Source organism: Anabas testudineus, chromosome 21 (assembly GCF_900324465.2).
Source record: "Anabas testudineus chromosome 21, fAnaTes1.2, whole genome shotgun sequence".
NCBI lineage: Eukaryota > Metazoa > Chordata > Actinopteri > Anabantiformes > Anabantidae > Anabas > Anabas testudineus.
Window position 1 is genome coordinate 17,100,173 of NC_046629.1, and position 21,483 is coordinate 17,121,655.

Consider the following 21,483-nt stretch of genomic DNA (forward strand, 5'->3'; position numbering starts at 1 on the left):
TGCACACTGTGGTAAGGCACTATTGTGTTAAATGTCAAGAGCTGCTCCCCTTCTGTCCCCACTGTTTGAGCTAATGCTGGTATTTGGATTTGATAGGAATCAATTCTTTTCTGCACCCGCTCACACACAAAGTAAGCACATACAGTCACTGGGCACTTTCGAATCTAATGCAAGCCAATATGGCACCTCTGCCATGAATTCTCCTTTTACAAGGATATCATTTCTCAGTTTTTGTTGAAACTGTCAGTAAGGTGATAACACTTCTATATGTTTATTACTGAGGTCACAGTGGGTGGTGGAGTCATAGCTTGGAGCTTTATATAAAGACATGCTTGTGATTTTTTTGCTCACCCTATTTACATAAATGAGGAAAACTGAGAAATTATAACCTTGTAAAAATACAATTCATTGCAGAGCTGCTGTATTTGATTGTCAGTGGCTAGTGAGTGTACGCACGTCATAAAAAACATTTCATCTCATGCTTTTGATTCAAAGCGCGAATAAGTAATTACATATATATAATAAATCGACTGAATGCCACTATCCAATGTTGGCGTAAAGTGGCACTCATAATCGACTGGTAAAATCAGTCAGTAACTGCCATTCATGTAATGACACATTTCTATCATTTGACATTGCTTTTAGATTTGCTAAGCACGAGCCTTGCATTGAAACTGTGTTCAGATGGATGGAAGCTAAGCTCTGGCAGCTTTTGGGATTATAACTCATGTACAATATTGAATTAAGTATCATTGCCAGTTTTTATGTGATGAGTTTTGTTTGTCCCATGCTGTTTGAGCTGTAGGAGCTTAGAATTTGGTATAGCATTATGTGCTTGATATCCGCATGTTATTGTCCTCAGCGAGGCAGGTTCACTGGATTTATGGCTTAATGTGCAGTGCCTGATTAGCATGGTTTTCACTAAAAAGTGGGACTGGAGCTTTTGAATATGTATTTCCCACCTGAGTTCTGCCTCATTTTGTTTTCTAATTACAGCCTAATTATAAAGTAAAATTCTAAAATGAGCATTGTACTCACATCTTAATAATCTAACTAATTACATTTTCCAAATGAAACAATGGAAGCTTTAATCACATGACAAATGCACTTGTGTCATATTTATCATGGCTCTTTGTACCATTGTGTAGAAGGTTGACCCAGAGACCTGCGCTATTAGGATGTAATAGCTTTGGATATTGCTGTGCAGGAGTGGCTACAAAGGTCATTTTTTCATCACAAAATTAAGATATCTGTCAGAAGATTCTCCAAGCAGATGGTATTTTTTTATGACTCACGTCATTTTGACTCAAAAAAATCTGTCCAACAATGTAAAACTCAACCACGCCTAACATCTGTTAATACCGCTGCTTCAGTCTTACCCACTGTGTACATGATGTGAAGTAAACTTTCATTGATTTGTCACTGTCATTGATTGTTGTGTTTTCTTCTAAAAAATTTTTCGTCCCACTCAATTTGCAGTCTCTGTACAAAGGACATCTCCCCCCTGACCTTCCAGGCATGTGTAATGCCCAAAGATTGTCAGACATCTCATTGGTCGTCGTGGAGCTCCTGCTCTAAGACCTGCCGCTCCACCGACCTGTCTCCTGGTTACCGCCTCCGGACACGGACCATGACACAGATTCCAGTCGGCGGGGGGAAACGCTGTCCTGCCCTTGAGGAAAAGGAAGCTTGCAACATCATAGGGGATTTACTTCCAAACTGCCCCAGGTAGTTCATTTTTGACCTCACATCCACAGAAACTAAAGTTCATGTTTAGTCTCCTGATGTTTATTCTGAAAGTGTCAAAGTCTAAAACCAAATAATGATTTTTAATTTGGCTTCTCTGAGCTTTTTCACTTGAATAATTACGAACAAACAAAAAGCCTAAAGGCTGCAAATATTCATGATTTTGATTTTGAATGCTTGCATAATTTTTGGTGATACCTCATTTATCTCATGACACTCAACTTTATGCACTGTTGTTTCTGACCCAGTGGTCAGTGATAACAAGTGTTTGACAGAATTATTTTGTTTTTGGAGCGATCATGCTAACATGGGCTTTAGCTTGTATTATATGTAATAAACAAAGTGGTCAATAGAGAATTGCTTTCCCTGCTGCCCTGCTTTGTTTTATTTGCTAAATCTACATTGAGTGCCTGAGAACAGAGGATTTACATGATTAGGGAAAACTCATTACGGAAATTAAGCATTTGATAGATTACTATAGGCTGTTGTTCTGGTAAACTTCAATATCTTTTCTTTCTGCACCACTGCATTTTTCACAGTTGAAACACTTGTTTTTCTTCAGGTTTTAAAATTAAAATAATTATTCTGATATGCTATGACAGTAACTCTCACTAATTTGTCTTTTGCTTTGTACGTTTTTCTGATGCAATTGCCACTAGTGTGTGTACACTATGCTATCTTTTTGTTGCCTTTTTAAATACACTCGCTTAAAAAAATATAAAAGGAACACATAATCATTCCAAAGTAAATCCAAGTCCACCGCACTTCTGGGATATTAACCTTTCCAGTTATGAAGCCATGCTGATTGTGAATCAATTTCACCTGCTGTTGTGCAAATGGAACAAACAACAGGTGGAAATTTGAGGCAATTAGAAAGACAACCCCTTCCTTGTCCTCATCCTTTCTGGCTGATATTTGGTCACTTATGCACTTTGCCAGAGGACAACAACCCAGCAGCAGGACCGCTATCTGCTCCTTTGTGAAAGGAGGAACAGGAGGAGCACTGCCAGAGTGCTACAAACTGACCTCCAGCAGGCCTCTAATGTGGGTGTTTCTGCTATAACTGTTAGAAACTCCATGAGAATGGTATGAGGGCCCGATATCCACAAGCTGGGCCTGTGCTCACAGGCCGATTGGCATTTGCCAGAGAACACCAGGTTTGGCAGATTCGCCTGTGCTCACTGAGCACATGCGACAGACATGACAGAGTCTGGAGACATGGAAAATGTTCTGCTTCCTGCAACATCCTCCAGCATGACTGGTTTGGCGGTGGGTCGGTGATGGTCTGGGAAGGCATTTCCTTGGAGGGCAGCACAGACCTCTATGTGCTATCCAGAGGTGCCCTCACTGCCATCAGGTATCAGGATGAGATTCCCAGACACGTTTGTAAGACCATATGCTGGCTCTTGCAAGATGAAGGCACTGATGCTATGGACTGGCCTTTCCTGTTCGTCAGACCTAAATCCAATGGAGCACCCAACGCGACATCACACCACAGGACTGTCCAGGAGTTGATTGATGCCTTGATCCAGGTCTGGGAGTAGATCCCTCAGGAGATCTGTCGTCTCATCAGGATTGTGCCCAGATGTTGTAGGGAGTGCATACTAGCCTATGGGGGCCACACACTCACACTACCGAGCCTCATTTTGAATTGTCTTGAGGAATTTCCACAGAAGTTAAATTAGCCTGTGATCTGACTTTTTATTTTTGGAATGATTCTAAAGCCAGATCTTCATGGGATTATGATTTTTATTTCCATTGATCATTCTCATGTTATTTTGTTAATTTTTGTTCACATTCTACTATGTTATGAACGGTGTTTATTTGTGAAGAATTATAAATATGTTTGCATGTCTTTGTGCTTTGAAAGTTATGTGTGGAGGACCACCGACTGGGGCGAGTGTCGCATCCTCCCTTTACTGAGCCATCAGGACCAGCGGCAGGCTAACATCAGTATTCTGTGTGGAGGGGGGATCCAGACCAGGAAGACCTACTGTGTTCAAGTTCCTGATGACTCAACAACCCATCACAGGAAAGAGGGTGAGAAAAAAACACCTTGATCATAGTTGACCCGGAGCTTGCTGTAAGCACATAGTGTCTCAAGAGATAACACCATAAATAAATTCTAAGTAAACTCTGTGGGTTTTTTTGAAGAAGTTATGAGCATAAGGTGAGAGTTAGCAGCAGATCATGTGTTGCTGTGGCTAAGGTATGTTTACTGTTCAGGACAATAGGGACTGTTGTCTTTTTATTTAGTTTATTTTCTTGAATAAGAATATAGAATATACTGCAGCTGAGGCTTTGAACAACAGGGACCCACTGCTCTGTTTGTGAGGTATTTCTGTTTGTGAAGTAGTCATTTGACCTACAAAGTTTTAGGTGCTGCAGTAGCAGTATTTTATACCCCAGATTTATATAAAAGGGGATATTTATTCCATGTTAAAAGCAAACAAACCACAGAGCACTTTTCTCTCCTAATGTTGGGATTAAACGGTAACCGATTTCAGGGTAAAATTTTAATATCACCTTTACAATTATTAACTATCCCTAAACCATGGCCAATTTCTTTAAATTATAACTTTGAAAAACTTCCTTGCTAAAGGTTCAAATACTGTCCAGCATCAACTAAAGTTAGTAACAGTCTCCTGATCTGTATATGATGGCTGCAGACTTTGTTCAGCAAATTACATCGCCATAAGCTTTGGTAGCACCTCTCGTACGGACTCGCTCTCCCCTGATACTTTTGTACAAAGTGCTTCCCAGGGACATTGGAGAGACTTGTTGCTACTGCTGTTGCACTTCATCTAAGGTAGTTACACATCATTTAGTGCCCGTAAGTGTTAACATTTGTTTCACATTTTCAGTTAAATACAAGTACAACATACACACAAGTATGATGAATGATTTCATAAATTATTAGCTAGCTGACAGCTTTAAAGGAGGATACAGGCATACACTTGATACAGGCATATCCTATTAGTGTGTCCTCCACTCTTGTTGCTTGAAAGTATAAAAAAAAAAAAAGTAGTGCATTTTTGAGGTCAGCACCAGTACAGATGAAAACAGGACCAACCTCTGTGGTACTATTTCTCTGTATTTACTTCATGTCAGTTGTCAGACTCATTCCAGTCACTGTCCATGTCTTCATTAAATCAAATTTAATACTGGAGTCTTTCTTTCTCTCTTTCTCTCTGATTGATTTTACATGTTCATACTGTTTCATCTGCTTCTCTTGGGGACCAGATGTTGGACCCCTCTACAAAATGGATTTTACGGTGAAAACTTGGTTTTAGTCTATGGTGAGATTAGGTTTTGGTTGTGATTGGGGTTACTCATGTAGTGGTTAGGCTTAAGGTTAGGGTCTCCAGGACATTAATGTGAGTCAATGAGTAAACAAATGTGTGTGTGCGTGAATGAGAGGCAGTTCTTAAAGTTTACTGATAGACCATTGCTACTGCCCAAAATTGACAGGCATCAGAAAACACAACGATGTTGTCTGTTCACCACAAAATGAATAACACCAGGTAGATGTGTCTCCTTTCAGTAGTCTACGTACTCCAGAGGCTCTTTCACTGTTGGGATGATGTTTTCATTTTGGTTTTCTTTTAATGCTCTCCCTCTGGACATACACTGCTTGCCATTGTGGAGGGAAAATGAATTTAAGTTCAGGTTTATCAAGGTATCCAACAAGATAATGTCAGGGTGATTGTGTTCAAGCTGAAGTTCAGAAAAAAATGAATGGTGCAGCAGGACAATCACTGAAGTACATCTACTGCAGTCAGTTCTGATTGCAGTAGATTAGTTATATTTATGTTTTATCAGCTTAAAGATCAGATCACATTTTGTGACCAATATAGGCAGAACATCAGGAAATTGCAAACAGTGTCATTACTTAATTATCATTACTATACATACATACATACATACATACATACATACATAGTCATCAGTGACCAGGCTAACACACATTACACAAGTTTCCAAGTTTAGATGGCCCAAGAATTGGTTGCAAAAGTATGTATATTTATATCCATAAAGTAACAATCACACATGGATGATCTAAAAATACACACAGAAGCTTTATTAAAGCAAAACGTAAAAAAAGAAAACTTTGTTAAGTGTTTCCACTTGTTTCCCTCCTGCCACTGTTAGTGTGGGAAATCTAGCCAATCACTTTAATGTGTGGGTGGAAACAGTATCACCTAGGATTACATTATCATGTACAAGCATCTGTGTAATTGTGTCTGACCTAAATTGTAAGAGAACATTGGTATTTAAAAAAAACAAGAAAAAATATTCTATGATGTAGACTTGTGGTGCAGTGTGTTTTTACAATGAATCAAATATACTGTATCTGCTATAGTATTAAAGGGGACAAATTAGGTTACTTTGAACACTGAGTGGAACCGGATCTCCCGTCTCTCATCAGTTATTGTTATGCTATTATGCATTATGTGAGTATTAAGGAGATTTAACAAGCTGTAATAAAATTAAGACAGGGTGAACATTAACATGCACCTTAGTTAATGTAGAGAATTAAAGTTAGAAAAGAAGAAAGTTAGTGTAGTTAGTCAACAGGAGAGAGAACCCCATGTTGTGGTATTCGTCGTAAAAGCTGACAGTCAGTACAAGCTTGGCTTGGACATGGTAATTATGCTGCCAGACTGCTGCTATTTCTTGTGTTTCATTGAATCCCTGCAGTGGCAGCAGTGACAGCTGGGTGACACGGGAGGCAAACAGAAGCAAACTTTGACCTGAGACTTGTGGATAGCAAAGGAACTGACAATCGCCTTTGTTCTTTGAAGTGACAAAAGCTGATGTACCAAAAGAAATTATGTTTTGGTCAGATGTATGACAGACAAATGTCTGGTCTTATTTGCTTATTTGTTTGTTGTTAGTTAATAAATGTAATATTTAGTCTTTTATGGACACATTTTGGCAGTAGTTTAGAAAATGTGGTCATTTGCAGGAAAAACATGAATAATTATCAGTACCAAACTTATTATACTGTAATTGGTCTGCAAATATTTCAAATGATATTCAGCCCTATTGTGAATATACATGCAGTAAATAGAAGCCTGTCATATTTCTGTTTAAATAAAAAGCCTTTGACAGTTTACTTCAGACTATTATGTACTTATTTAATGTTTAATGGAAATCTGTCACTAAGTTGTTCCCATAATAACACATGATTACTATGTCAGTTGTGATGGTAAAGTAAAAATTGTACTGAAATTCAACTGTATTAATCTTCATGTTGAAAAACATAGGAAATAACATAGGATTCATACATATGTTGTACTGTATATATAATATACAAAATAAATTACTAGTTTTTTGGTTGAATTTAATTGATTTCACATGTACTACTGTTTATCTAACTAATCTAATTGTAGAAAAAAATTGGAGAGTGGTTTGTTTCTAGCTTTAAAGTATATTTATCTGCACAATGTCAACAAAGGAAATAAACTGTGTCCTGACCAACATTTATATTAGTTCATGAAGTTTAACCAAACATTTTTCACATTTCGAATTCTTGTGAAGTTTGACATCAAGTTCCTCAAGTTTGAGAAAAGTTTTTCTTTCTTTTTCTTTTTCTCTTAGTGTGTAAATAATAAAACTAATCTTTTTTGGAAAGAACAAATGTCAAACATATAGCATACTTTACCAGTTTGCTCTCTGTGAAATCACAAATTCAAATATCATGCAGTGTGGTGGACTACAACCACTGATACATTATGTACTCAGAACTTTTGAACGTTTCTTTTATTAGCTGTGTTGACGACCTAGGATCACATTGAGTTATCCAGGTTTTATCTGTAGCCAGTTAATTACTTTTGATCAATATATTAATATAAATAGAGTGGAGAAAGAATACATCATTTGGTTAATTGTGAGAATCCCCAAGACAACTGGCATTATTAATGCTTATAAAATACAATGATTGTACTAAATACAAATCATACTCACAAAATTTAAATTAAACAAAATAGAGGTTTTGGGCAATAATAAAATGTGAATACCAAGTATTTCATTTTTCTTATTAATTAGGCACAATGGGTAGTGTTTAATGGCTTCACGTATAAAATCATCTTTAGCAAATCACAGCGCCTTTCCTGGCCAATAAATATTACTGCTAGTTTATTAATAGCATCTTGATTTTTCCTCCATCCATATATTTTGTTACAATACATGTGGGGTCCTGACCTTTATTTCATACCTGAGTAGTGTTGGCTGTTGCAGTGGGATGTTCACTTAACTCACCTGATTTGTTTAGAGAAATGAAAGAAGACCAGAGGTGTATTTAGACAGTGAATATCTTATCTAAGCCTAAAATATCAGTGGAGGCAGTTCTTCAAACCAATGGATGTGAGGTACAAAGATCAATACATCAGCTGTAATGTTTACCCTAGTGTGACCCACACAGCTTCAGCCATTGTACACTGACGTGTACGAAGGGCTACTTGTTCTGGTAACACATAAAACAATTTGCTCATGTTTGATGTCTGCTGCAGTAATGCAATTGATAAACACAAGAAGTTGCAATTTAAGGAACAAAACAGAAAGATCTGTATCACGCACTTTATCAGTGTGCTTAAGTAAGCATGTCATTTTTTACAAAGGAAATCAAACCCTGTGTAAATTACTTTTGGTAAGAAGACAAAATGCACAATGGACATTTAGTGAATTTCTCTTTGGGCTCTCATTTAAATGGAAATTTGCCTCTCAATGATGTGCGGAGGTGCAGCAAAACGGAATATTAGATTGAATAAATCCCTGTGTTGCGGACAGGCAAAAATACCCTGTTATTCTGTGTGAGAGACTTATGTCAGAGCCCATTACAGGTGACAGAGCTGTAATCTGTTCTGTGATCTACAAATGGTGCTAGCCATGTTTAGCAGTGAATTGGCTATACCGTGTCTTGCCTTAAAATCTCCCTGTTTACTCCCTAAGCTGGTCACTGCCCTCCATTTAATATTCTCCTGAGCCAGACATGAGGCGAGAAGAGCAATTCTCCTTCTGTTCTTTCGCTTTCCTCCTTTATTTTTAACTCCACTAAAGCTTTGCTAAATTTATCCTGACTCTCACCACAGTACACATAATTTGAAGCAGTAGCCTTTACCACTATACAGTGTACAGTGCACTAATACACATACATTACATCCATATTGTTCTGTTCAGTGACAGTGACTTTTCATCTTCTTTATTCTCCTCACATCCAGCATACAGCTCTTTAGAATTCAATTTCCAAACATATTACGAGAGGGCACACACACACAAACACTAGACTCTCATGCACACAGACACTCCACAGGAGCCTACGTCTGAGTTTGACTTAAGCCTGATTTGTCCATACCTCCTGTTCCTCCTGTTTGTTCAGTGTCCAGGCCTGTGAATGCCAGGCTGTGTGCTGGTGAAGAGCCCCCCTCGGCCGTCCAGCACTGCTCCATCCCCTGCCAGCAACATTGCCTGCTCTCCGAGTGGTCAGCTTGGGGTCCCTGCCTACATGACAACTGCAAAGAACCACAGGGGAAGAAAGGTATGATGGAGTATCAGACCACACGTGGTTTGGTTTGCAGTGCTTTGAAAACAAAGAATAAAATGCTACTCTAAATTCTACTGTAGATATGAACCAATCTGTAAATGTTCCATGTGTCATCCTCCCACAATGTCTGGTGCTACTACAATATTAATGTTAAGAAAAAACATACAATAAATTATGACAAAATAATACTCTATAGTACTCTATTCTATGTAGATTGGTGATTGCTGTCATCAACTCATGCAAAACTAAACTGCAACGGCAAAAATGTTGCAACTGGATTAAAATTTCTGTTAACATGATAAAGATATGTTGATAATTCTTGTAAATGGCAAGTCACAAATATATTGATGCTGAATGTATTAAAAAATATTAAACATATTTATTTTCCTACAAAATGTCGAATCTTGTAATACAAGATCCAAAACCATAATCTTTCCCCAGCCTAAGTGCTTTTCTTGCATCAGATGGAATTAATGTTGTAGTTATAAACCTATTTCAGTGCTTGAAATACATCTTGGTTATGGTGTGTGGTTATTGCGCGACAAACTGTGCAATTTTCTATTGTTTAACAAAGAATATTCCTTGAACAAAGGCACTGCACAGTAGGTTAAAAATAACAAAGTGGGTCAAAAATAACAAAGGGTCTACCTGGAGATGTTCTATAGTTTTGCTATTGTTAATAAATCCCTGGCCTTATGCTTTGATGTAAAGATGCAACTAGAACCACAGTTATTTCCTGCTAACTAGTGTACACATGAGATGATATGAACCCTGTAAAAAGTGGTGTAAAATATTCATGTAAACAGCCATCAGCACCATTTTCAAAAGTAAAGTACTGTTCTGTCTGAGTCATGTTTGACAGATGGATAGACAGACGGATGGACACAGACCATCCAAAAATATAGTGCACATGCCTAGCTAACAAGCTGATATGATTTAAAACTGATAATTGCACAGATGGGCCAGTGGTGAAAGCATAAGCAGTCATTCAAAAACCAATTAACTGCAGAGTTCTATTGCAGATAGTTATTCACAATCAGCTGTTCACAGCAATTGTAGCCTAAACACTGGACACCTTCAAAACAGTCAGCAAGAGGCTTTACACAACCTTAAAGCTGTTACACGTGTAATGTACATGTTTTCAATTTAGCATTTTGAATTTCTAAGCAATAAATCGTGCTTTCGGAGACAATAGAATTGAAAAGGGACAGGTGGACAGTATTGTCACTGACAGACTGTAAGAGGGAGAATGACAGTGCAAGAGGGCACTGTTGTGAAAGCAGGCGAGACAGGCTGCATAATACGTTTGAATCCTAAACTGTTTGTTTGATAAGTGACTGGCTGAGAGGAAACATGCTCTGGAAGAGAGTAGTACACATTTAAACCACAGCAGTTGAAAGACGGAAAGAGAGCACACCTGTAGTTCAGCTCTCAGCCCCTGAGAGGATGATGGGAGAGTCAGTAGATAAGATGCTTCCTCTGTGTGTGCGTGCGTGCGTGTGTGTGTGTGTGTGTGTGTGTAAAATTGTGCTCAAGTATTCAGGACGCTGGTGCTGTCTGAATGTTCTTGTGTTTTTGCACAGGTGAACGCATGCCATATTCGACTGCCGACAGTCTACACATTGTGTGTGTAGTGTCGTGTGTGTGTGTGTGTGCGTGTGTGTGTTTCAGTCAGTGTGCTGGCAGTGGTCGGAGCTGTTAGTGGGTTGGTGCTAAAAGAGCAGCACGACCTCGTCCCAGACGCGAGTAAATGTGCATGAAAGCACCCTGGGGAGCAACTGAAGGGTGGATTGTTCAGGTCAGTGCCTATACTCTCCAAGACTGGATCTCTATGGGATGAGCTAGCTCCTCTCTCAGACAGTGTCATTAATATATTTCAAGGAGTGGAAAACACAGCATCTGCTGTTTTGCACAGGGGTCTCTTGTGGCATTCTGTCTTTTGATGGCATTCATAAAATCTCACTGCCTGCAGCAGATAGAGTATGAAACCACTGGAAAATCACTTGCAGTGAGCTCTGTTGACTGCAAAGCAATGAGCAGTTGTAGAGTAGTTTGGGATTATTATGGTCCGAGTCAGACTCCGGTGGTCCTTGAGGTACAGAGAATTTCTTGCTCCTATTGAATGTGCACTCAGTCTCTGTGTTTCACAACATCTGAATAAACTGTGATCCGTCTCTAACTGAAAGGCCTGCAGGATCCCGGTTTTCAGGTAGAGGAGCCAAACTGCCAAGATGCTTATGCCGCCCCAGCTATGCTCTGTGGAAAATTACAAATTTAAATTGCCTTGCGGTAGATTTATGTGCTTTTTATATTTTTCTATGTTATCTTGGCCTATCGCACTTTGCAGCTATGTGGGGGAAAATGAATTGAACGCAGGAGGTTACTGGATAGAATTTTTGTAATGCCTATACTAGATGTCACTTAGCTGGAGGGAGGAGTATTGCTGAACAACAGTGTGCTGAAATTCACTGGATAGGCCTTGTTTCCCTGAAATAAACCTGGTATGACCAAGAAACCTTTCAATTATTAATATCCAAGGGGGCATGCCCACGCCAAATAGTTTTTTTTTTTCTTTGTGGTTTGGATGTGAGTAGCAGTAAGAGCTCTGGGCAATCCAGCAATCGATCCACAGTCTCTTTGCACTTCGAGGGCACACTCGTCAGGGCCGCTCGGATCAGGCTCCTGAACTGGTGCCTCACACCAGTAGATGGTTGGGGGATGTAATTTGTAGAGTGGGCATCCTGGGGTTAGGCAGTTGCACCTGTGGAGGAAAAGAATGTGAGACCATTCTGCCAAGTGTCAGAGCCGTGTTAAAATGAGTATGGCTCAAGACGAAAAGCTGCTGCAGCTCAAGTGCGGTGGAAATATGTCGGGGGGAAGTGCTGGTACCTAGAAATAGCATTTCTATTCCACCAGTTTTTATCTACCAGAACAATTTTCTGCGAATCTTTTCATGAACAAATAAATATTTAATGAGACAATTGATGTTTTGGAGTGGGGAATATGAATCAAAACATGAACTAAATATGTAATCAATTAGGTAATTGGCTTAATGATAATGATTGTGTCAAAGTGTTGATCGTGTTATAGGGTGAAGTGCTAATCCTATTCATCTCACTGCCGCTGTCATTTTTGTCTATTAAAAATACAACATGCCTTCCTGCTGGGTGTCTATGGACGCAGATGATCACGTGTATAAGCTGTAAAAAAAAAAAAAATGTAGTAAGAGTGACCGACTAGCACTGTGTTTTTAAAAGCTGGTATGTACTGTAGGTTGATGTGGTGATATTGTGGGTTAACGTAACATTCGATTCGTTATTCAATTTGTGTTCAAATTTGCTCACGTTTAAGGTTCTGCGTTGGTGAAGTGGAAAAGCTCCACCTGTAAGCCTCCAGTAACTGGATACTGTAAAGCTGAAATATGGGAGGTGGAAGAGGAATTTATACATACTGTAGCTGCAGATTTCTCATTACATACTCAATTATACGCAGTGTTAATTTAATGATTTACATTTACAGAGTGAATGCAAATAGATCCAATCAGGTCAATGTTTGCTCTTCTTAGTGAAAAGACATTAAAAGCAACAACTATTACTTTGTAACTATAAAGACCATTGTACATGAGCTCCACTCTGAACATCAGCACAAGAAATTAAATTTTTCATGCATTTTCGGGCACCTGCCTCTCTTTGTTCATGCTTGACTGTGCATTTCCCCCGACTGATATTTCACAGCAGGCCCACTGATATGACTGAATCAGCCAATTAAATACATAGTAAGGAGTCCTGCTAGGGTTTTTTGTATCTGTTTGCAACAAAACTCTAGTCAAAGGACTTTAAAAGTTTTAACAGCTACCAAAAGTCTACATTGATTTTTCATACCTCCAGGAGGCCTTTTTATTTCACTGATGTTTTGTTGAGCTGTGGAGTTTTCAACTAATATTTCCTCACACAGAGCAAGGAAGCTGCAAAGATACACTCAGCTGACACACGGGAAAGCAGGTTTTACTTATTTTTATTACTACTTCAAACTGCAGATCTTGACAGATTTTTCCTCAGGCTTCAATCATTTCAATCACTGCTTTTCCTCAAAACAAAACCAACAAGCTGCTATTCAGTCATTTGTTTTACTGCTTACCATCTGATTGGTACTTCACCAATTAACTCCTCGACCTTCTATAAGCTGTCATTTATGTATTTTAAATTCATGAAAGCAAGTGTTAAGTACATTTCTCTTTTTTTTTTTCTGTAAATCATGTATCGAAATAGTAGAATAGATTTAACAACTTAAAACAACACAGAGTTGATCTTAATATTACTATACATTGATTATGCAGCTTGCAGCACGGCTAAATAAAACAGCTCAATATTGAATCTGAGCTGAAATGAGTTGTTATAACATCTTATTTCCATCACTACAGAGATACTGAGGTGGTGACAGTGCGGAGCCAGTACAGCTCAGCTCAACGGGTAGACCCCAATTTAGTAACAGAAACAGCAGTCGCAGTGAAAAGACAGGGAGACTCGGTAATTGTGGAGACAGGCGTCATTGTGAGAGTCTCGCCAAACTACTTTAACTTGACCCCAATCACTCACGCTTTTCCACTTTTTTTTAGGCAACCTCAACAGTGATGTTTCATGTTATGGATTACGCCTAAATATCCTTTTGCCTCTCCTTGTTTATTTTTTGCTTATATTTATCTTATATCTTATCCTATATCTTTTCTTTATAACAAAAGAAAGGGAAACATTTTACGCCATTTACGGTGTCATCTTTTTAAATGTTATTATTGCATGGCAAACCACTATAATAAACAGTTGATTCAACAATACACAGCAAAGTATAAGTTATGAAAATTACAATAAACTTCACTACTTGATACTTTTGATGTGGAGAGGGTTTTGAAAGTTCATTGTGGGTCTCTCTCAGCACAAATCTAATGCACCACACATGGATACTGGGAACAGGTCTTGGTGCTGAAATTGAGGCTGATAAATAGAAGACGAGCTTCCCTCTCCTTTACAAGATAGCTCATTAACTGCTAACTGTTTTGTTGTTTTTTTTTTACACAGGGCAAGTAAGTTGAGGGATGAATAACAAAGCCACTTAAATTTAGACCATACCTATAACAGATATAAATTTATTTCCAAACCATTATTTTTCCAAGAATTGCAACAAAGCTAAATTTGTTTCTAACAAGCACAGTTTTGTTTTAAAGAAACCGTAATGACCTGGCACTGGCAAACAAGGGTTAAACAATGAATTTCTTTGCATTGAAAGTTGTTTATTTCGTTATTCGTCCTTCATTTTATTTCAGTGAGACGTTGAGTGGGAGTGGGAGGAGTATCAGTAGTTTATCTGAAAACGTTTTTTCCCCCTTGGATTTCATCAGGTTTCAGACAGAGGAGGAGAGAGGTGTTATGGGAATCCAGCGGTTCTGTGGAGACCTGTCCTCATCTGGTTGAGTCCATCCCCTGTGAGGATCCTGCCTGCTACGTGTGGCAGGTCCAACATGAAGGAACATGCATTCCCACTAAAAGCTCCTGCGGTCCTGGAACTGCAATCCAGAATGTGACCTGTGTCAGCATTGAAGGTACTGTCCCGGACTGGCATAAAGGCACAGTTCACATTAAAATTAAAAATGTGTCTGAGTTTTGTCAAATCATACAACACAGTGAATTTTTCTTAGTGATTCACTTTGGCCTTCTTTCAGCTAAAGCATACTCAAAGGAATATTTTTGACATTTTGTGGAATATGCTTCCCCTTGAAATGTGTTGTTATACTTGAATTTTATATTGCTTTAGAGATACTGGTAGCCAGATTTTGTTGACTTTGAAACTAGCCCACCAAGCTCTTTTGTCATAGCCCATATACATCCAGTTGTCTATTATGGTATGACCAAAGAGAAAGGAATAAAAGCAAATTCTCTCAGATCACATTTAAAAGATAGCTACATTTATTTATTATTGCTCAGTGTTAGGCTTCCTGTATTTTTAATAGCTTTAAATAATGCTAACTATAGTGTGCTATGGTGCTATAAATAAAATGTACAATATTATATTATTAGACTAGAGCCACGTGTAGCTGTAAAATACATCAAGGCTATAGTAGAGCCATCAATGTTGCGGTCCAGACATGTAATGTTATCTGTAGCATTGTGATGCATGAATTATCAGCTATAATGTGATCCACTGAGCTCAGCTATATCATCACACTGGGTAACAGGAATGTCAGCATTAACGGAGCATGTATTATTCATGAGGGGCCATCACTGAGTTTATGGGCACAGAAAACATTGGCCTGATTAAAAATCACATCTTCCTACCAGGCATTAATTGTTCATCTCCATAGATTATAAACCTAATTGCACTCTTTTTTCCTCTGTTTTATTATTCTGTCACAATGGATCATGCATATGTTTATCAGGAAGGCAGAGGAGGGTCTAAATATATTAGCCAATGGGAGAGTTTAATGAGTTTTGACAGGACAACTGAGAATGGCTTTGGTCGGTTTTAGTTTAAAAAAGACTTTTTAAATTATGTGTGGCATATTTATTGTTAGTGAATGTTGACAACTTATTCAGTGTTGCTCCCTTAATTGGCTTACCATCCAAGAATGTTGTGTTATTTTCACACATAGTCACCACAGTGTCATGGCCATTGCTAGGTGATGCACACAATTTCACAGTTAAAACTGTTAATTTCAAAAAGTTAAATGCATCACAGAAAAAATATTTCCATTTACAGTGCTGACTGAAAGTTTGTGAACCCTTTAAAATCTGCTGTAATTGTGCAAAAATATTAAATAAATGTGATCTGATTTTCGTTCAGGTCCTAAAACTAGTTAAAGAACCACTACTTAAGGAAACACAATAAGAAAAAGAAGAAAAATCTATATCTTAATCTATACCTTATCTCTCACATGCTATGACAAATTAATGCAGAAACCATAAAATTCAGGTTCACACTTTATCTGGCCACTGTATAAGCCAGCAGCACTTGGAATATTGATCTGAGATTAGCTTTGATTGGCAATGACCAATCAAAGCTTTGATTAGCTTTGATTGGCAATGACCAAACGCAGTATAGCAACTTATTCCATATGTGAAGCATGGCGGTGGCAGCACCATGATTTGGGCCTGCTTTGATGCCTTGTGACCCAGATGACTAGTCATCATTGATGTGTGAGTTCTACAGGAAAAGCAACTTCTACAATAAAATCTGTGAACTGAAGCACAGCAGAGTGGATTACTCTGAACACACTACCAAAAATGGTTAAAGGATAAGAAATGAAATATTTTGAATGAGCAAGACAAAGGCCTGAAATGCTGTGGAAGGATTTGAAGAAGGCTGTAATAAGGAACGGGCTACATCTGATCATGTTTTAGCTTAAAAGGGTTCACAAACCAGTGCCACTGTATGGCTAAAGTTATTTATTGCTAAAATTAGAAGTATTATAAAGGTTTTTCTATCCGATTTGTTTATGAATAGTTCTGATAAGATATGACTAATGATCCTTCTGCTATGGATCTGATTGTTGGAATAAAGTTCACTTTATTCACATAAGAAGCAGCATCTACATGCTCATTACACCTAATTAAACCCACACACAGTAATGTACCAAAACCTAGAAGTGCTATGTTTTTCTTTAATGGCTTGAACGGTGGACAGATGGGGGAAAAAAAAAAAAAAAGATAATTAGATAGAATAAATCTGTTGCTATGTTATATTTTCTGAAAACAACTCACTGACCCCTTTTGATCATGGTCAAGTTTTTCTCCAGACAGAATATGCTTTTAGTTATTTTTTCTTCTGTGGTTGACAGACATAAATGACATAAATTTAGTAGACCTTGGAGAAAGCTGCTGCTAATTGCCAGTCTGTCTGCACATTTTGACTCAGCACATTCAGGCTCTCCTTTTCAGCTGTTACACAAGTGAAGATGATAGACACTTTGTGCGATACTGAAATGTTGAAAGAAAAGAATGAAGACATGCTTCTCTCCTGGGAAAAGTTCAAGCTTTTGCCAGTCACAAAAAATTGTGGACTAATTGTGTTTCAAGGCTTTGAAGATCAGGGTTTACTCAAGGCCTGCATGGGTCTACCTGCAGAGATTCTCAATGCAAAGCCTAAAAACAACATTTATGAAGATACATAAAGAGCTAATCTCTCCACACTTAACAAATGTGATACCACAGTGAATTATCTGCATGTTGACCCGACCTCCTACTCTTTTATTTGATGTTCCTGTGAAAAAGATTTAAATAGTTAAAGACTTACTTAATGAATCTTACTCACTACAAATGCCACTACACAGATGCAATTCATCCCATCTACACTCAATCAAATAAGCTCTTTTGCAATGTGTAAAGCATTGAAGGTACAGTAACAAAAAAAAAAAAAAAAACAGCCTATTGTATATTAACATTTGGGCATATGATCCTGTTGCTATTTAGATTTCTACACCGTAGCACCAACACTGAGGCGATTGTTTCTCAAAAACAACATTTAATTGGGGCAAAGTGTGGGGAATAATTTGCATCTTATCAACTAGGGGGTTTGTTTTGTCACACAAATTACAGTAGAAGAATACTACACAAGCTTTTATCAAAATGTTAAAGGATGCTTTAAGACATTGATAAACAGTCAGAGGGAAAATAATTTATCACCTGCATCAGAACTTGCTGTAGGTAAGTTAAAGGCTTGACTCAATACATTTAACAACAGGTAAAGTATAGTATATTTAAACAAGCAAAGTGACTGTTCCAAGCCACCCCTCATTCCACTCATTTTTTAATATGGCTTCAATCAAAGCAGTCTACAGTACGTATTGCCCTGGAGGTGGTTTGCTAATGCCGTTATGAGTTTCATATATTTTACAGTATGAAACAGTATTGTTCTGTCGAAAATGGAACAAATGAGAGTCTGGAGTTGTTGTGGTAGGAATGTTTGGACTGAATAGACTATAGTACCTGCATACAATAGACAGTGTGCGACAGACAGAAAGGAATGAGAACTATGATTGACATATCTGCAGAGATGAAAGGTTTGTTTACAATGATTTGATGTGTTAAATGCAAGCATACAGTATGTATAATTTATGGTTGCCAGTTAAAAAACTAAGAATGGCAACTTGTAATCATACAAGTATATGTTGACATACTGTAGCTCTCTTTTTCAATTAAGCCACTGTGTTTGGGTTCATTGGCGATGTTGAGGCTGCTGTTCAAAGCCTGTTATGGACAAGAAACATTTTGGCAGGAACTGGGGGCAGTGTGCACTCCAGCTCATCCTGGCATTGTTTGTGTCATTGTTCAAGAAAAAAGTCATTTTTAATTGGGATGGGATCAGGAAATCAGCCAACCAGCAGGTGCCCTATTCTAGTTTCACCGTTTCACCGATTTTAAGCAGATTTGTCCGTGGTTCACTTCAAAGCTTCTTTAACCTCCAGCACAATTATAGTAAGTGTATTCATACAGCATTGCAGCTTTGGATCTTAACCACTAGAATAATTTTACTTAATGTGTAAAAGTGGCTGAACCTTGATTTCAAATAGCAGGCAAAAACTCCCTTTTTGTGTTGATTGTATTGTTTGTTTGTGCTTAAACATTTTGTCAAACATAGATAATTGTTGATCACTTTCAGTACACACATGTATTTACACGACCCTGGTCTTCCCTAACTGATGTGCTCATGGTCTGAGACATTTCTCAGCTGACAGACATGTTCACCACTCATTAGTAGCACTTTTATTCTGAATACAAGGAGTCCTAACATATGTGAATGGTTGACTTTATTGTTATTGTAGAGTCAGAGCACAGATCTACAAAATGTTCTTTGTGCATAGCTGCTTCGAGCCAAGATGTTCCAATTCATGTAAAAAAAAAACTTACGGCATGAAGCTAATTGTTGTTGATGGTTACTACTATTCGGCACTCACCTGGAATAAGGAAAGTAGGTGTGTGAACTAGCAGGTACCATTTAAGACTGTGAACTCTCATGAAGTGACAGGTGCTGGAGATATGCAATGTTTTCTCCACTTTACTCCCTGATTGAGTAAGCTTTTGGTTTCCAATTTCTCAGCATAAAACTACTCTGCGTTTTAAACCTGAAAACTCATGAAGTTGTCTGAAGAAAGTCTATGTCTGCAAAGAGTAAGAGGCAGCACTTTCCTGGCAAAGCATATCTGATGGGGTTTTAAATTATTATCTATGGTTACTCAAGCAATCAGGAAACATCCTCTATCGCCTAAATGCCATCTTTTATTGCTTTGCAAATACACAAGGCAATTCCTTAAACCAGTCAGGTATGGAAGAAATGGAATAGCACGGTACAGAGTTCCTTAAGGACATACTGGGGCTCAGCCATGAGAATGTGCCACAAAGATCTATATGTTTAGGGGGTAAAAAATGCATGTATCTGCTGAACCACACAGCACAAACACACTTTTGGTAGAACTTGAAAGTGATTTATTCTTTTAAGCGTTCAACTAAGTGCTGGTTATTGTTATATTATTTGGTATGTATTATACTGCATGAAGTATTAGTTTGTGAGCAACCTAGAGAGATTGATATTTCTAATACAGTCTGTACATATAGTATCTCTCCTTTATTTAAAGGGCACAATGGTGGAAACACTCCTTAACACCCTGTAAACTGTGGGCCGTAACTGAAATTCCTTTTTTTTCTTCTTCTAACAAACATCCACATCTTTTAATGGTTTAGTAAAGGAGTAACTGCAAAGTCTGATCTACACATGCTTTTACTTGCTATTTGCTATTTTTAGTTATTGTCTTTAGGAGCTTTTAACTGGCATAAGGCAGATCTTGTGGACAGAGTTAAGTTGATGTATCTAGTCATGTGCCATCCATTCAGAAGTTTGATTATCACACTAACCCATCTTAGGTACGAAAGATAAGCAATTGCAATTGAGGTATTTCAATTAGTGCAATTGTCACTAATAATGAGACCTACATGACGGACAGAAGAAAAAGGCACAGCATCTATTAGGCTAGTTTGTCAGAGCCCACTTTGATATTAACCTGTCCCGTTTGCTCTGTTGCATTTGCCTCGAACCTTTGTCTTAAAAGCAGTCTCGGTACTTCATTATTAACCTTTCAGCAAATTGTTAATTGGCAGGTGGAAGAGTCGAATAGAAATCATGTTGAAATCACATGCAGGAGGCAGTGACATCATATCTGAGTAGCAGTTGCCATCCACCCCCCACACACATAGTGTCACACATACATTCGTACAGTACTCTCTTATACATGCATGTACTGTTCACACATTCAAAGGTGTGGCTTCGCCTTCAGCTTATATCATTTCTCTTTAGGCGTTGTTTTAAGATATTATATCTGTGTAATTTTTAAACAGAATCCATGTTGTTGAGTTTTGCACTTTGGGGGAACCATACCGTATTTTAAATGACTCTCGTGTCTAAAACTTGGATCTATTTTTATTCTCCACACAATTTGCACAAAAACTGTAAAGATGGTAAAGATACTGTTGGTCCCTGTGAATGTGGGTGAGAGAGGATGGTTCACAGCATTTATGGTGCATGCCCTCTTTCATTTTATGCTCACTTTGTATGGCCAACTGAAGTAATTACCTGGGTGGGAGCCACGCTGAACCAAGAGAATGATTTCACAGACAGCTTAAAATCTTACTGTCAGTTCAGAACAATTATGCAAAGTACCAGTACAATTCCTATTCAAGTGCTGCAGCCTCCAGATCTCTGCTTAGTTAGGCGCATTTAGAGATACAGAATTATAAAAAATTATTCATGGTCCCCACAGCTATTGTCTTGTTCTAAATGTCATATTTCACATTATATTGCTAACTCCATCCAATCTCTTCACTTTTCCATACCGCACAGATCCTGTCGTTACTGAAAATGAAAAAAGTATCACACGTAATGCAAAAAAGTGTTTTTTTATGTTAACTTCATCACGAGAACGCTTCATTTTAGTCCACTTGCATCCCCCTGTAATGACAGTAATAATGCATTCCATATAGTAGCCTGTGGGACTTCACCATTACTTCAAGCAGACAAGCATCTCCTGCTGTATACACACCAGTTACTTTGATGGCTGGAGATCACTGATGCTTTAACTTTATGGACGAAAGGTTTGCAGACTCCCCACGGGAGTTTTTTAAAACGCTTTGATGAGGCGATACCTACGTTTGCTC

General features: G+C 38.1%; 1 protein-coding gene across 1 annotated transcript in view; it reads left to right on the plus strand.

Moving 5' to 3' along the window:
• Positions 1-21,483, plus strand: part of thsd7ba (thrombospondin, type I, domain containing 7Ba) — a 110,437-nt gene that overhangs the window by 34,357 nt on the left and 54,597 nt on the right. The window contains exons 4-7 of the mRNA XM_026375818.1: positions 1,480-1,728; positions 3,617-3,786; positions 9,128-9,286; positions 14,685-14,885. Coding sequence (XP_026231603.1) covers positions 1,480-1,728; positions 3,617-3,786; positions 9,128-9,286; positions 14,685-14,885 — 779 coding nt within the window. The remainder of the gene's footprint in view (positions 1-1,479; positions 1,729-3,616; positions 3,787-9,127; positions 9,287-14,684; positions 14,886-21,483) is intronic.